Source organism: Ambystoma mexicanum, chromosome 7p (assembly GCF_040938575.1).
Source record: "Ambystoma mexicanum isolate Mex_15411 chromosome 7p, UKY_AmexF1_1, whole genome shotgun sequence".
NCBI lineage: Eukaryota > Metazoa > Chordata > Amphibia > Caudata > Ambystomatidae > Ambystoma > Ambystoma mexicanum.
This window is the reverse complement of record NC_090939.1, coordinates 859,721,470-859,737,699: the sequence shown is the minus strand read 5'-3', so window position 1 is coordinate 859,737,699 and position 16,230 is coordinate 859,721,470. Positions and strand designations below refer to the sequence as shown.

Here is a 16,230-nt window from a genome sequence, read left to right as displayed (position 1 = left end):
TGCAATGCAGAACAAGCGGTCAACCTCGGATCTCTGCACACCTTCATTTGTCTTAAGTTTATATACCGAGTTAAACCAGTGGTCCAATGTAAAGGGCTTTAACCCCAATAGCCTACAGCGATGTATAACAGTCACCAGGGACACAGTCTTACCCTCTCCCAGCAGAGAACATTACATAATGATCTCCCCCTTCCCCAGGGTCACATAAATGGTCTCCCCCATGCTGCATAATGGTCTCACATCAAGATGCGACTGTCACCAATCTCGAATAATGCGATTGTGGTAACTGCTATGCCGAAGGACCCCTCCCCCCTGAAATACTCAATTGCTGCACATACAGGCAGACATGTAACCTCTTGATTGGCAGTGCAATTCTACAGTATGCTATGTAGATGGTTTTGTACCATCCTAGGGATGCTAGGAAACCCATCACAGGACTGTGCCCTCTCTGGCCCTTAGAGTCTATAAAAGAGTGAAGGCAGGAAGGAGTGGGCATCACGATGACATGACTCAGATAGATTAGACCCGAGCTAAGATTGCACTAAGGAGCAGTGCTGACCGGACACTGGGACACATGGTCACTGACTACTTCACATAAGCAAGCAGAGCATTCACGTGAGCCCAGGGAATGGCGTCTGCAGCGTCCCTTCCACTACAATGGCTTCTTTTGATGGTACCAAAGGCTGACCCCAACCTTCACCTGTCAGTCCACAAGCTATGTGGGCACTTTGTGAAAGCACTGTGAGAGTCCAGGGTTGGAAAGAGGAACCTTGGCTGGCAAGTCGGTATTATGCCTATAGATCCAGAGCACCCCATCATGTGGAGCATGTGGCATTGTCCCATTATCTGCCATGTGGGCAGATCACCAGCACCCACCCACCTCCTTCACTGCAGCAGGCCCTGCCACTGTGGGATCCTGCCAAGGAGACAGAGCCCCTTTAGTGGCAGCAGATTCCCATCACAGGAGGATGTTGTGCTACAGAAGAGGGGGGCCTCTGCAGCTGGCCTGTGTCAAGCTCATTTTATTATTCTCCTGCTTCCGGGCAATGCAGCTTCACTCAATGGCAGTAGGATAGAGATGAGACAGCGGTCTGCACACGCTGATCAGCTGCCAGGCCCTGCAACTGTCACGCATCTGGTGTGTGTCTGCGTATTTGTCCCACTTGGGATACTCAAAGCTTCACCGAGGCAAACGCGCATCTAAGAGCACACTCCCGCATGCACTGGTGTGAGTGTGGCCACCTGTTATGGTTTTGCATGGGCAGTCCCACGGTACCTACTTACTGCACTGTGGGACCGATACCTACCGACAAAGCAAGCACTGCCATCCTGCAAAACGATACAGAAGCCAGTCTTCTCTAGGGGGCCTCTTCAGGTCCCCCATCTCTGGGAGGCCGGCAACAAAATTCCTGCATATGTTGCTTCACCGCTGTTCAAAGTTCAGAGAAAGTGGAGGTTGGTCAGGGTTCATGAGGTCAGAGCAGCAGCACTCTTCAGAAAGTCAACTTTCCAGGAAACTGCCTGCAAAACCAGTGCTCCTCCGAGCCTTTGTCAAACATAGAGAAAAAGCAAGGCGTCCTCTCGGCCCACGCTGCATGGGCTGCTCTGCTCTCCAGCAGCAATAAGCAAAAGCTGCCAGTCGGAGGTTTTGCTCGATTGTTGCTGCAAGAGCACAGCATTAACTCGTACACAGGAAACTGGTCCTGCTGACAAAATGGAGGCCTCCAAGTCTTAGAAAATCAGGACTTGGATTCTCATTTTGAAGCATATGTCCCAAAGGAACTATAAAAAAAAAAAGAAAATATGCCAGTATATGTTTTTTATTATGGCCAACATTTTTAAAGCATACAATGTATGAGTGCACGTCCCATTTAAGTCTCAAAATTAATGAAGGCAGGAATAGAGTGTAATGGAAGGTCGGAGCTGTTCATAAATTCAAATTTGAAGATGGCTCTTATTAACAGCACCAAACTATCCTGGAAGGTTCACACATTTACCATTGATCACTTGGTGGGCTTTATCACACTGAAAATAAAGGACTAAGCCACTAGTAGACAGACAAATTACAATAAAAAAGTAAAAAAGAATATTTTTAAAAGTCTCCTCATCATGACCAAGAATTGACGTTGGCAGACCAGAAGAGAGATGAGGTCTGGAATCAGGAATCTTAAACATTTACAAATTTACACTAGGGAATTGAAGATAGTAATTAATAAGTTGAAACTTAAACATAAAAACTGGGTAAGAAGGCATTGTGCGAAACTCAACAGAGACGCTGAGGCTATGTTGGAGTTCTTAAAAGAGAAAGCTGTTCAGAATGTATTCTAGCCCAAATAGCCTGCAAATTTGGGTGATACAGAGGCTCTAGATTACCCAGGAAAGGTTAACAGTGATAAGTCTACTAGGGACTTATCCTACATGTGCTTGAAGCTTTTATAACAGCTGGTAATTCTAAGGCCCCAGGGTCAAATTACTTCTCGAACAGACTTTAAATCAGATCCTCTTACCTGGAAAAGGTAATTATTCTCGTCATTTACAGCCTGGCACACAGCGCAAGCCATCCCGATTTTCAAAAAGGGACTTCGATCCGACTCCAAGAACTACCGACCTACAACTAGACACAGATAGTAAAATATTTGCATCCCTAATTTTAGCTCACTTGGAGGAATGGGCGTTTAGGTAGGTTTCAGTCGGCCGACTCCTAAGGGAAACATCAAAGAATGAATATGAATGGTTTTGGCCTTAAGTGCTAAGAGCTAGCTTGGTCAAAGAATATTGAAAACATTTGTGGAGGCAGTGGAATAAAACATCCGCTTTCAACCTTGTGTCTCGCAATCTTCTATGGAAAAACCTTCACACATGGGGCTTACCAGATGGGTTACTGAAAATTATCATTGCCAGTCATGCCATTTCTAATGTTCAAGTACGATTAAACCAACCGGGTAAGCTTGCCAGAAAGATCCAAACACATAATAGCTTGAGACCGGGATGCATTCTTGACCCCCACACCCCCGGTGTCTAACCTTTATGTTTCGGATGTCAGCGACTTTATTGCACAATCCTCTTTCATCCCACCAAGGTTGGGCACTTGGCGTCCAATTGGGTTGGCTTATACCAACAAAGTCATCTTTCTATACACACTTGTAGGCCTGCAGAGAATACTAAATTCATTTGCGAATTATGCTTATACTATCGCGTTGATAGCAAATGCAGATAAAACTAAGATTATGCCACTTACCGTAACAAGAAGAATTACTGATTACTCGAAATTGTGGATAGCCTTTTGTACCTTGGTTTCTCAATCACCATCAGACCTCAAAATGTATACAAGGGCCTATTTACGACACAAAGCAATGTGTTGTCCAGCCAGTTGAATTTTACTAAAAATAAGTTCTGCAAATTCTCATACATTTCGCTGATAAAATATTATTTGTGAAGGTAGTCCCAAAATGAATCTACAGAATTGAACTATTGCACTTTTGGGCTTTGGACACATTAAACCAACTTCAGAGCTTAATCTGGAGAAAAGTGTCGAGCATCTCAAGTGCGATCCCTTCTTCGGCTATTCGCTTCGAGCTAGGCCTTTCCTAGTTAGAAACTATTCCTACTTTGAAGTATCTAGCGTTTTTTAGCAAAATCTTAAGCTCACGCCCCAATACTTGTACAGCGGGTTTAACAGGATAGCTCTCACGTTCTGTAATTGCCATGAATAGACTGGTTGATTTTTGTAACAGTGCTTTGTAGGATATACCCATGAGGCCAACAGATTTACTGTATAACCCAAACAAGGTAAAGTGCGCTTTGTACGAAAGGAATGGTGTAACTCGTTAGATAAATTCCACAAATCCCCATCAATGTACGAACTGGCTCATGAGCAATGTCTGGGAGTATTAGCGCATCATTTTCAGTGCTTGCGTTGCACGAATGACAGATTACTTGTTTGTCGATGAAACCTAGTCTAAAATAACAAGATTCTTTTGAAGTATAAGAAAGTTATAACTCAGGATGCTCGATGTAGGTATTTTAAAAATATTTATTAACTGGAAACATTAAAGCATATTGTCATCGTATGTCCCCACCTCTATTATTCGAGCCAGTTACTTGGAACCCTTTAACGAACTGGCATGGTTTGCCCCCCGATACCCTCTGGAGGACTAAGTGGCGACGCTACATCGCTCGTTTGAGCAGTTTGGGGATTTTGAAAATGTTTGAAGCTGGATCTAAAAGTAATGTGTTAGGCAGTCATCTTAGATATTTATAGGTTTTAAAATGGGGTTTTTATATGTTGTTGAATCTTTGTTTTAATTGAATAAGCTAAATTGCGTACTTTATATATCTTAGTATTTTGTTAAGGTTAAATCTTTTTTAGCTAACATGCAATAAAACTTTTTTTCTTTTTTAAATAGCCCCATAAACGCAAATTGAACTGCCTTAAACTTGTGCACCTGCAAGGGACTAAAAGTAGACAATCCAAGAGGCGATTTAAAATTAATATCCCACCTGAACTAATACCAAACTAGAGCCCTGCACAACCAGTTGCCCCAGCCAACCAGAAGGAATACCTTTGCCGCAGACAGGCAAATCAGTCAAAAACTTCAGATAAAACCCATTAATACTAAAATTATGCTTTATTTTTCTCCTTGCTCTACCATTTCGTGCTGGATTAATCACTAGCTTTTTTGTTACTACAATATACAGAAAAAAAACCAACAATTTGTGCACAGGCCACACAATATTTAAATCTATTACGAACGCAAGATTATAAACTCCTCCAGAGACCAGGCCGACTGTCCTACATTGTACTGCCCCCCCCCCCCACACCCCACCACCACCATACCCAGTTTGTATCTATCTCATTCGGGGTCAATGACTCACAGTGCTCATCCAAAGGGCTACACTCTCACATTCTAAGCCATCGAGTCAGGCGAGTCTAACAACCTGCCTCTGGTTCCTTGGGTTGAGGGGTGGGGCAGGAATAAGTACTCTAGATGTCAGTCGCATGAGACCAGCTAATAGCCACGCATGGAATTAAATTGGGTTGGGTGGGGTGGGCTCACACCATCTGTCCACTAATTGTAACCCTCAATACGCTGAATGTCATGCCCCATACCTTAAAACAAACGGGAACTTATTTTATCCTTGTTGCAATGGTGGCAGTTTACCGCACATGACCATCCACTATACCAGGGACTGCAACATTTGGCTCTCCAGATGTTTTGCACTACATCTCCCACCAGCCCATGTCAGCATAGTCAATGCAAGGGATCATGGGAGTTGTAGTGCAAAATAGCTGGAGAGCAGCAGGTTGCAGACCACTGCATAAATTACAACCACATCCTCACAAAGATCCTTGCAAGGAAATAACCAAATGGGCCTTTCAGATCACAGTAATCCAGATGGGTAGTAGGTCCTTGGCCATCTCCCAGACCTCCTTTTATATCTGCAAAAGCATTCCAATGTCCACACATCTTCATATCACTCCAATCTGTCGATGATGGTGTAACGCTCACCTGGCTCCCACGGAGGCGCTGGTCTGGTCTGCTGTGGCCTCTTCAAGCGTGATGCGCAGAATTCGGACCACCGATTGAACAGGACCCCCAAATCTTGCTCGTCTGGCCCGTAAGAATATCCTTCTGCAGATGAGAAAGGGGATTAACTGTTTGCTGAATAGGGTGCTTGATCCCCCCTTTCCCCCTTCGTTCTTCTCCGACTTCCTCCAAAACCCCCGGTTTAAGCTCACCTTATGGTTTGGAAGGATGAACTCTCCATCCTGCTTCTAGTGCAGGGGCGCGTGTTCGTCCAGTTACTTCACTGGTTTTCAGAATGGCGCTGGCAAATCCACTTGACTTTTCTGAGCGATACGCCGTAAGTATGAAGATGCAAAAGTTCAAGTGTGAGCCTCCTTTTATTTTGTTTTTCCTAACTTGTAATCTGTCCTTTATTTCAGGTGCAGAACAAAGGCGATGCGTTGAGGGGTTAAATTGCCGGTGGTAAAATCAGGTGAATTAGTGATGGAGACCCCTCTAAATGTCTTTATAATTCCCCCGGTAATATCTTTTGTCCTTTCCCCATAGGGGCCGGGGTGCGGTACCTGCCAAAGAGGTGGCGCCGACCCGAGATGTGGAATGGTTCACCAAGAAAAGCCGGTAAGTAATATGGCTGAAAATTCGGCTTTCCTCTTGCGTTCCCTTGATCACCTTTTGTCTCTTCTTCTCTCCCCTAGGTGCAGAGATGTGGCGACCGGTGCAGAGAGCCGCGATGGAGCCAGGCGGCGTCTCGGGAACAGGTGAGTGAAGCGCGGCGCTGCAGCGAGCAACACGGTGCTTTTAAATGGAAGTCTTCCTTCAGGAATGCTGGCGTGAAGATTCTGGATGCAGGTAAGAAGGTTGAAATAGTTCTTGGTTTTCACCTTTCTCTTCTCTTCTTTCCTTACAGGTGTTCCAGGTTCGAGGTGGGCGTGGCTGGAGTCCAGGTGCAGGAGCAGACACGGTGAGCGTTCAGTTGCTGGGATGCAGAACAACGCGAAGCACGTGTGGCTGTCTGGGCGTGGCTTAAATAGCCTTGGAAGAAGTTCCAAGTGAGTATTCTTCCACAGCCCCACCCAAGTAACAAAATAGTTCCTTCAGAAAAATAGTCCCTCCTAAGCCTCATTTGGCTTGGTTCTTCATGCAGCATGGTCTGCATCAAGTGAGTGTGCAGCATGGTCTGCTTCAGTAAGTGCACCAAACACTTCCCCTTATGAGCCTGGCGCCTATGGCGCCAGGACAGAGTCCAAAGAACCCCTATAAAGGGCCGCTGGGCTTTTACCCGGGGGCGTGATACCTGCTCCCGGGGGTGCTGGGCCTGGCCTGGTGCTCCGGGGGTAGGCATCATGACAGATGGTCAAACCAGCCCACCTTTCAGTTATCCACTCCAGGCTTTCCCACCGTCTCAGCTCTAACAACCGCCTAACCCACCTTCATCTCCATCCCATCATCTACTTGCGATCCTACTCATCGCAGTGATTGTTGGATGCGCCTGCCCAGCTCCCTGCACTCTACAGCAGTTTCTGCATGAAAACTCCATCAACTTTGGGGAACATAAATCTACCTCAGGGAGCATGGCTTGACAAACTCACCTACCTTACCACTTTTCTCCTTTTTGCAACATTCAATGCCCAACAGTGCCAGGGGCATTCATTTAACAGTGATCTCTGCCTGAGAACTTCACTGATCCACTACAACACACCTTTCCCTGGTAGCTATTCCCTGCCCAAGAGCCGGACACACCTCCCTGCCACAAAGATCCCGGTCCGACGGTGGCATACTGCCATTTTCCAACACCAGTCTCTCCCACTTTCACACCTCCACACGTATAAGAGTGACTCGGGCCCTGAACCCTAATCTTCACTCCATCACAACATTCCCCAAGAATTAAAGGATACAATTCACTGCTTTAAAAATAAAAAATAAAAAATAAGGCCAAGGCAAGGCATCATATTAGAATGAAAATGCTACAAGCCATTGTAAATAGACTACACAGGGGATTTGCATTTTACAAAAAAAAAAAGTAATGATCAATAATCCCAAACCACTAACAGTTTAAAGAGTCACAGCATTTACAGAGAAAGAGCAAGCCAGATATACAGACTTCTGGAATTTAAGGCCATATAGCTTTCATTACAACTCTGAGTAGTCATTCTTGTTTTTTGTAGTGTCAGGATACTGAAACATTTAGTTAACATTCAGAAGATCCTGAATAATCATGCAGAGGTTGATAGTTCCATGCTATATTAATTTATTATAAGTGTGTTACCACTAGATGTGGTAAAGAAAAATGTATTGTTGACTTGAAAAGGAAAGCTCAAATATGTATATCTATTCGCCAATCGAATAATGCAAAAGACGTGAAATAGGAGCACACTAAGGTTCAAGTGGAAAGAATCATGAAAGATGGCAGATTGATGATGGCATTGTATTGTCCAACAGTATGAGGCAACAAAATTATGCATTCAAAATTCAATCTAACCATAAAATAGTTTTTCCCATTGTGCAGTACAATTTTGTCTCACACCATTAAGACAGAAACCTGTCATTCGAGACGAGACCATCAAAAGGATACTTTTTAAAAAAAAAAAAAACTAAATGAGGGGGTATGCATCTACTTACTTGTGATGGAGGGTTCTGAGCAGCGTCAAACTCCTCTTGCTTCCTACATGCATCTGCTAGCACAACTCTATGAACCGGATCCCACAACTTCTCCTTCCTTTCTTTCTGGAATGAAAATAGATAATAAAAACACTTCATGCCCTTCTTAAAAAAAAGCCAATAATCAAAAGGAATCGAAGAATTGGAAGAAAAATGAATAAATACGCCAATACCTGGAGTCTCTCCTTCAATGCTTTCGGATAAAAGTCATAACCATTTTTTATGCCAGTGTGATATTTTTCGGAAGGATTCACCCAAGTTTCCGGAATCTGAGTAAGACAAAGGGGGTGATATTTCAGAGAGATCTGTACTGGATCCAACAGAACGTTTTGTGCTAGACGATTTCCTTAAACCACCGGCAGTGTTAAAATAATTAATACATCCAAGATGTTCACAATCGAGCAGGCTTATTGTATTACATGTGAGCAAGTAATACTTGTTAAGATCCACAGGGAATCCTGCCTGCTAGCACTCCACTCTGGGGAAATGGATAATCCAAAAGGAAAAAATAAAACTAACTATTTATTCATTTTTTTTTTGTTTTTTTAATTTAAAACACACATTTACCACTCAAAGCCTGTAATCCGTTATTGAATGCTCGACTTCTCCACGAAATGTCCCTTCAACAACATTCCAACCTAAAGAGGATATCCCACAGGACTCAAACAGCGTAGGCAGGTGAGCTGGTAAAGACTCGGTGCAAATGACAAATTCGCACTCCCCCATTCACACTTCGAGCCATTTTAGGATGAAAGTGATCAAATTAAACCTTGAATCCGTTTTGTGGGTATGCAAGGAGTAAAATAGTGGTCAGTCTGCACAAGCAAGACCAGTGGATAATAGCGTGACCTACTCACTGCAGAGCCATGTGCTCTTTAAAGGCTCGTATTCAATTGTCTGCGGGCACCAGGGATCTTATAGTCTTTATCGAACAGTCACTAGGAGTCAACAGCAAATGCAGACTTCTGAAATGCTGAGGTCGGAGTGGTGACGGGGAAAGTTCTGGTGCTAAACTAGTTTATAGTGAGGAGGAAGTCATCCACCAGTTCTGCAAAGCCTCAGGCAATTTCCCCAGGCAATGTGAGATGATTGCAGCGTGGGCTGAGATTTGCTGGCTCTTTTTCAGCAATGAGGGAGGGCAGGTGAAGCCAAAAAGTCGAAGCTCTAGCAGTTGATGCTCCGATGCACATGTAGTAGCTCAGGGGGCAACAATTCATGTTGGAAGCTACTAGCCACCTCAATTCTATACATGCAAACAGCTCACCATTTCTTACTCTCGAGAAACTGCTTCTAGTGCAATAATTGTTTCGCGAGGAAAGATTTCTTCGACTAACCTTTAAACGGCCTGGCTTTAAACTTTTGTCATGTGACTGTTTAATAACACTGCCATGAAAAGAACTCTTTTGCAGTTAAAATGCATTTAATTTCCCTTTATGTACTTAACTTGATTGGAGATTTTCTGCACAAAACGTTTAAGAATACAGGGCACTTCCATGGCATCTTTCCACAAAGCGCCTTGCGGTAAGCAGTGGCTATCATTACAAAGCAAGTGACAACCAAATCACTTCATGGCCATGTGATGATGACCTTTCAAGAATTCGTGCCACCTTACAGTAGGACAAAAAAACAACATCAGGCCATGATTTAAGATTAACAAGTTACTTACCAACTGTAACGTTCTTTCGATTGGATGTTCCTCCCACGTATTCCTCATCTTCGATATTTGTACCGTCAGCTTTGCTGCTTCGGAAAAAATAAAATCTACACCAGAGAGCGCTGTGCTCGATGTCGTGGCATCGACATTCATCATGGGCTGCCGTAGAGGGTTGACGTCATCTGTAGTATAAAAGGCTTGAGCCGTGCCTACTGGCTTCAGTTCGTTTTTTTTCCATATTTCCAACTGATGAGTTGACAAGGTGTACCCTTAGACCATAAGCTCTCAAGGAACATGGAGTGTAAAATACTTAAACTGTACTGAGGGGCAGGCAGGCAGGGTCAAAGAGGAATACGTGGGAGGAACATCCAATCGAAAGAACGTTACAGTTGGCAAGTAACTTGTTCCTCGAATGGATTGTATCCTCCCACGTATTCCTCATCTTAGATAGACTCCCAAAGCAGTGAAAATTTGGAGGAGGGAGTACTTATTAATTTTACTCATGGACCGTATGTAGAACGGCCTTAGCAAAAAGACCCCCGTGGGATGAGGTCGAATCTAAACAATAGTGTTTCACAAAAGAGTGCATTGACGACCAGGTGGCCGCCGCACAAATCTTGCACCGGGGCACCCCTCTGAAGAGCCGTTGAAGTCGCCATGCCCCTAGTAGAATGAGCTCTTAGCCCATCTGGAGGTTCTTTACCTCCCATTCTGTAACACTCTCCAATTGCTAGAATTATCCATCTGGATAAGGTCTGTTTTGTTACTGCCTGGCCCAGTTTGTGGCCGGCGTATCCAATGAAAAGTTGGTCACTGTGCCAGTCTAGAAATGTAAAAGGTGAGAGCCCTCTTTGGGTCCAGCCTGTGAAGCCCTTCTTCCTCAGCGCTATGGTGTAAAGCGCTCTATAAATAAATAAATCCTTACTTGCAGGAGGTGGAGATTAGAAAGATGATTTTCTGAGACAAGTGAAAGTCAGACTATTTTCGGTAGAAATGAAGGTTTGACTAAGTATAACTTTCTCTTTATGAAAGATGGTGTGAGGAGGCTTACAAGAGAGGGCCTGTAACTCACTCACCCTGCGGGCTGATGAAATAGTAGGATTGTCTTCAAAGTGAGGAACCTTAGCAGACAAGAATGCAAAGGCTCGAAAGGAATGCATGTAAGAAATGTTAGTACTAAATTTAGAGCCCAAACAGACTTGAAAAGGGACTGGCGGGTACACCTTAGTGAGACCCTTTAGGTATTGAACAATCAGTGGAATTTTAAAGTAATATACCTCTTCTGAGGAGCACTTAAAAAAAGAAAGCGTAGCCAAATATACTTTTATTGTACCAATCTGGAGGCCTTGATTGGCCAAATGTAATAGGAAAGAAAGTACCATAGGTGTACCACATAGAAAAGGATCCATATTCTTATCTTTGCACCAGTTACTGAACTTGTTCCAACGACACCGGTACAAAGATTTTGTTGCTAGCCTTCTGGCCGAAGGCAAAATCTCCATTACATCGTCCGGGAGGTCCCAATCCTTATATCTCAGCCTCCCAGAAACCAAGCCTGAAGGCGAAGTGTCTTGACTTCTGGATGGAGAACCCGACCTTCCTCTTGCGAAAGAAGATCCTCTCTTAGTGGAAGACGTATTGGAGGGCAGATGGACATGTCCAGAAGGTCCGGGTACCACGTCCTCCTGGCCCAGTTCGGGGCAATTAGGATCATGGTTTTCCTGAACTTTCACAGCCTCCTTATTATGTGAGGAATCGCAGGTACTCCAGGAAAAGCGTATAGGAGTGGAAATTCCCAGTCCACTACAAACTCATCCCCTAGAGCTCCTCTTCGAGGAAACTCGCTTGAGCAGTACAGTTCGGACTTCCTGTTGACACTGGTCACAAACAGATCCACTTGTGGGGTTCCCCAAAGGGTGAAGATCTCTTGAAGGACTTCCTGAACTAGTTCCCACGCGTGGGACACTGTGCTCTGCCGTCTCAGAGCATCCGCCGCTCTGTTCTGCTCTCCGGCTGGGTGAACTGCCATCAGATTTCTTCTTGTATTGCCCAGAACCAGAGCTGCATTGCCTGTCTGAACAGTGGTATTGACCCTACGCCTCCTCTCTTGTTGAGGTAGTACAGGGCCACTGTGTTGTCAGTCATTATCAGGACATTCTTACCTCATACAGAGATACAGAGGGCAGAAAGGCCTGCAGCGCTAGTCTGATTGCCCCCCACTCCAAAAGGTTGATGTGTAGTTTGGACTCCGATGGAGCCCAACAGCCGATTGTCAAATCGGTGATGTGGGCTCCCCACCCAGTGAGTGAGGCGTCCGTCACTACTGTTATCTACAGCCATGGTTGCCAAAAAGATACTCCCTTGAGAATATTGTCCTTGCAAGCCCACCATAGCAGATCTTGAGCCACTCTGACCGGAACTTGCACAAGATCTGACATTCTGTGAAAATTAGGATCATGGAGTCCTGAGGGCCCATTGAAGGGATGTCATTGTCAATCTGGCCTCTGGTACCAGAAAAATGCAGGATGCCATGAGGCCGAGCAACCTCGGAAAAATCCAAGGCCAGCAGATGCTGGGCATTCTGGAACTATGTAACCATCTGCAGAATGTGATGAGCTCTCACCTAGGGAGGCGAGGCTTTGCCTGAGAAAGTATCCAGAACTGCTCTGATGAATTGGAGTCTTTGGAATGGTATCATATTGGACTTCTTGTAATTGAGGGAGAAGCCCAGTCTGTGTAAGAAGTAGCAGGTCATGCTCAGATGTTCTTGGGCCTGTTAGGGTGAACGTGCCCTGATTAACCAATCGTACAGGTAAGGGTAGACATGAATCCCACCTCTCCTGAGACTCACTGCCATCAGCTTGGTGAAAACCCTCAGGAAGGAGGTCAACCAGAATGGCAGAACTCGAAACTGATAGTGAGAACTGCCAATCACGAACCTCAGGTACTCTGTGCTTGGGATGGATCGGCATATGAATGTAAGCATACTGAAGGTCCAATGATACCAACCAGTTCTGGAGCTGGAGAGCCTGAAGGATCTGAGTAAGAGTTACCATCTTGAATTTGTCCTTCCTGAAGAACTTGTTCAAGTTTTTTAAAGTCCAAGATGGGTCTCAATCCTCTTTGGGATGAGCAACTATGGGGAATACCAACCCTTGTTCCTCTCCGCTACAGGTACATGTTCTATTGCACCTTTCTCTAGCAGGGTTAAAATTTCCTGCAACAGGAGCGGATCTGGAATTTTGACAGAGTTGTATCCCGGTGGATGGTCTGGAGGCCTTTTTTGAAAAGGAAGTCAGTAACCTTGAGCCACTGTTTCCAGTGCCCAAGCATCTGACGCAATGCCCCGCCATTCGTTCAGATGCAGAGAGATCCTGCCTCCCACCGGGGTCTTGTGGGTCAAGGCCTCGAGTGGCTTTGCGGCAGCTGCAGCAGCTGAGGGGACAGATGCCGCTGCTGGGGCTGATGTAGCACCCTTTCCTCGTCGACCGCAAGGAACATTTTCTTTGTCCTCTTTGACTGGCCTGTCCTCTTCCTCTTCCAAATGAGGAATAAAAAACGAAAAGGATGACCTCCCCAGGAAGATGAGCCGGAGTAGGAGTGTTGCTGAGGTTGTCGTATTGAGGCGCCAAGTGACTTAGCTGACGCCTGTGAGGTCTGCATCTTCTCCAAGCCTTCATCCGCCTTGCTGCCGAACAACATGAACCCATCAAATGGCATATTAAGAAGTCTGGCCTGCACATCCGGTGCAAAGCCCGACTTACTCAGCCACGCAAACCTGCGCATCACTGTGCTAGACACCATGGACCTGCTGATGCTATCAGCAGTGTCCAGTCCTGACTGAGGGCATTCCCCCACAGCCTCCTTTCCATCTTTCACAATCGCAAGAAAGCAGTCTTGCTACTCGCCCTCAGGAATGTGTTCAGCAGCTGCACTAATACAATCCCACTGGGTGTATGTGAATCTTGCAAGTGTGCAGGTCACATTTGTTGACTTTAAAGCCATACTGTTTGAAGAAAAAAAATCTTTCGAGAACAGGCATCAATTCTTTGATCATCCCCAACTGGGGGAATAGAAGGGTATGCTCAACCGTCTCCATGACAACCTTCAACTATCCCTCCGTAAATACCTCCCCTCTCGAGCCCTTCCCTCCTCTACTTCCAACTCCCTCAGAGTCAGTCGTATTTCAAAGAAACACACTGGGGGTAGATCTCCTTCTTCGGCTGGGGCCTCCCTTTGGAACAGCCTCCCTTGAAACTTGAGAACCACCTCCGGTTCCAGAAGCACCTCAAGACTTTCCTCTTCGCTTCTGCCTTTTCCACTCTCCCCCGCCCCCAAACCCGCTGATGTGCTTTCTCTCTCGACACCTTTCACCTGGCCACCCCCGGTCCTTCGGGCACAGGCACCTGGTCACACTGCCACCCTCCTGCACTGCCTCCTGGCCATCCCCATGCACTGGGGTCTGTATCTGTATCCATACAGTCCCCCACCCTCTTCTCTTCTGCACTTATCAGATACACCCTATCTGTCTAACCAAGCACTTGCCACTTGCTGGCTGCACTGCCACCTTTATTCTGTTCTCTCCTCTGTTCCGCACTTTCCTCTTTCCCTTCCATGCACTTTACCCCTTTTCCCCTTCCATGCACTTGCGCGTTCTCAATGTCACTGGGCCTAGTAAGATTGTTGTTTTTGTTCTCCCCTGTTCCCCTCCTTTGCCTGGTCGCGCTCTGAAACACTTGTGTACGAGCGCAATATAAATAAAATATCACTTCATTTCATATGCAGATTGTCTGGTGAATGTAGCCGCCTGGACTACTAAGCTCTCAGGTGTAGGCTGCTTAGTTAAATAGTCATGGTCCGAAGAAGGTGGTCTGCATTTTCCTAGCGAAATTTTTGTTCACTGCTGGTCCCGATTCTGGGGTTTCCCCATGTGGCCATAACCTTCCTTTGAAGTGCTCTGTGGAAAGGAAGAACAGAATTCCTTTGAGGACCTTAACTGAGGAGGTCAGTCATGTCATCCTGTTCATAAGTGGGTGAATTTCTGTTCCACCCCATGAACTCCACCACCTTGTTCATAATATTTCTATTTGCAGAGCCTGCATGATCAGCAGGGCCAGGCTTATCGAATTCTAACTCCGGTGACGTGTCTATACCACTAGCTGTTTGTAGACAGTCATAGAGGTCAGACATTTTGGACTGAGGGTCAAATAATTCTTCTGGGACATTTCTTGTACCATATTTTACCCCAAAGGGGAAATCTCTTCAGAGGATTGTTCCTCATAAATAGAGGCCATGGACCTGAAATTCTTTTCTTGGCACAGGGTGAAATATTTTACCCGTGGTTTGTGAAGGCACTGACCTTGGTTTCGCCAAAGGCATCGATATTGGTGCCGGAATAAATGTTGCCACTCGACAAAGACGTCGATGGTGTAGATATTGGCTTCGATAAAGTCAAAGGAGCCTTAGATGTAAGCGTCATCAAGGAAGGTGTTGACGCTACTTTCGACACTGGCGTCAAGTAAGTCTTCGACAGATGCGTGCAGGAGACCTTCGACATATACTTCGATGACAGTTTGTCACTAGTTTTTTAGGACTAATCCACTGTTTATTAATTATAACTAATATCTATCCATTCAATCTTGTCTCATTGTGGATTTCAATTTGTATAAACGTGTGCCAAGCGAACAACCCGCTTTTTGATTAAACTTGATCTTATTTAAAAATACGTGTGGTTTCACACCGCATTACTTTCTCTACGTTTAAAACTATGTGTCGGCATCATATTTGGGTCTCCTGTCATCACGAGGACCCAAGTGGAAACCCATCATGCTGCAATATACACTTTTTGTAAGGAAACGGCATCAAATTACCAATCAATAAGCATGCTTAAGGAAATGTTTTTACTGACATTGCAAAACAATGTATTCTTATTTAATGGGCAATTTTTCAAGCAGACCAGGGGGGTAGCCATGGGGATAAAATATGCCCCAGCCCTTGCAAATCTGACAATGGCAATGTACGAAGACAAGCATATCTACACAGATGAAGTTTATCAGACAAATGTGCTACTTTGGACGCGGTACACAGACAATGTTTTGCTGTTTTTTTCTCAATTTTAGGGATTTACCCCATGACTTGTGATAAACTAAAAAATGAATTTTGAATCAACATTAAGTAAGGAACGTTACTAAACATTGTACTATACTTATAAACCCCTTAGGGAATACTTGAATGAAGTAGAACGGGTTAGCAATTATTAATCACGTGATTTTGTTTTTCTCTTCTTTCTTTTTTATTTTTTCATTTATTTCAATTTTTATTCATTTGTCTCTTTTAATTTCTGTTCAATTATTGCATTTTCTTTCAACCATCAACACTCCTACCCTTTGC

The 16,230-nt window shown here is 44.9% G+C and overlaps 1 protein-coding gene across 2 annotated transcripts in view; it reads right to left on the bottom strand.

The window, feature by feature from the left end:
* The window catches only part of TPP2 (tripeptidyl peptidase 2), a 1,218,153-nt gene that overhangs the window by 1,114,817 nt on the left and 87,106 nt on the right, over nt 1-16,230 (bottom strand). For both annotated transcript variants that reach the window (XM_069637049.1, XM_069637048.1), the window contains exons 3-4: nt 8,360-8,455; nt 8,148-8,252 (exon numbers count right to left, since the gene is read on the bottom strand). In XM_069637049.1, coding sequence (XP_069493150.1) covers nt 8,148-8,252; nt 8,360-8,455 — 201 coding nt within the window. The remainder of the gene's footprint in view (nt 1-8,147; nt 8,253-8,359; nt 8,456-16,230) is intronic.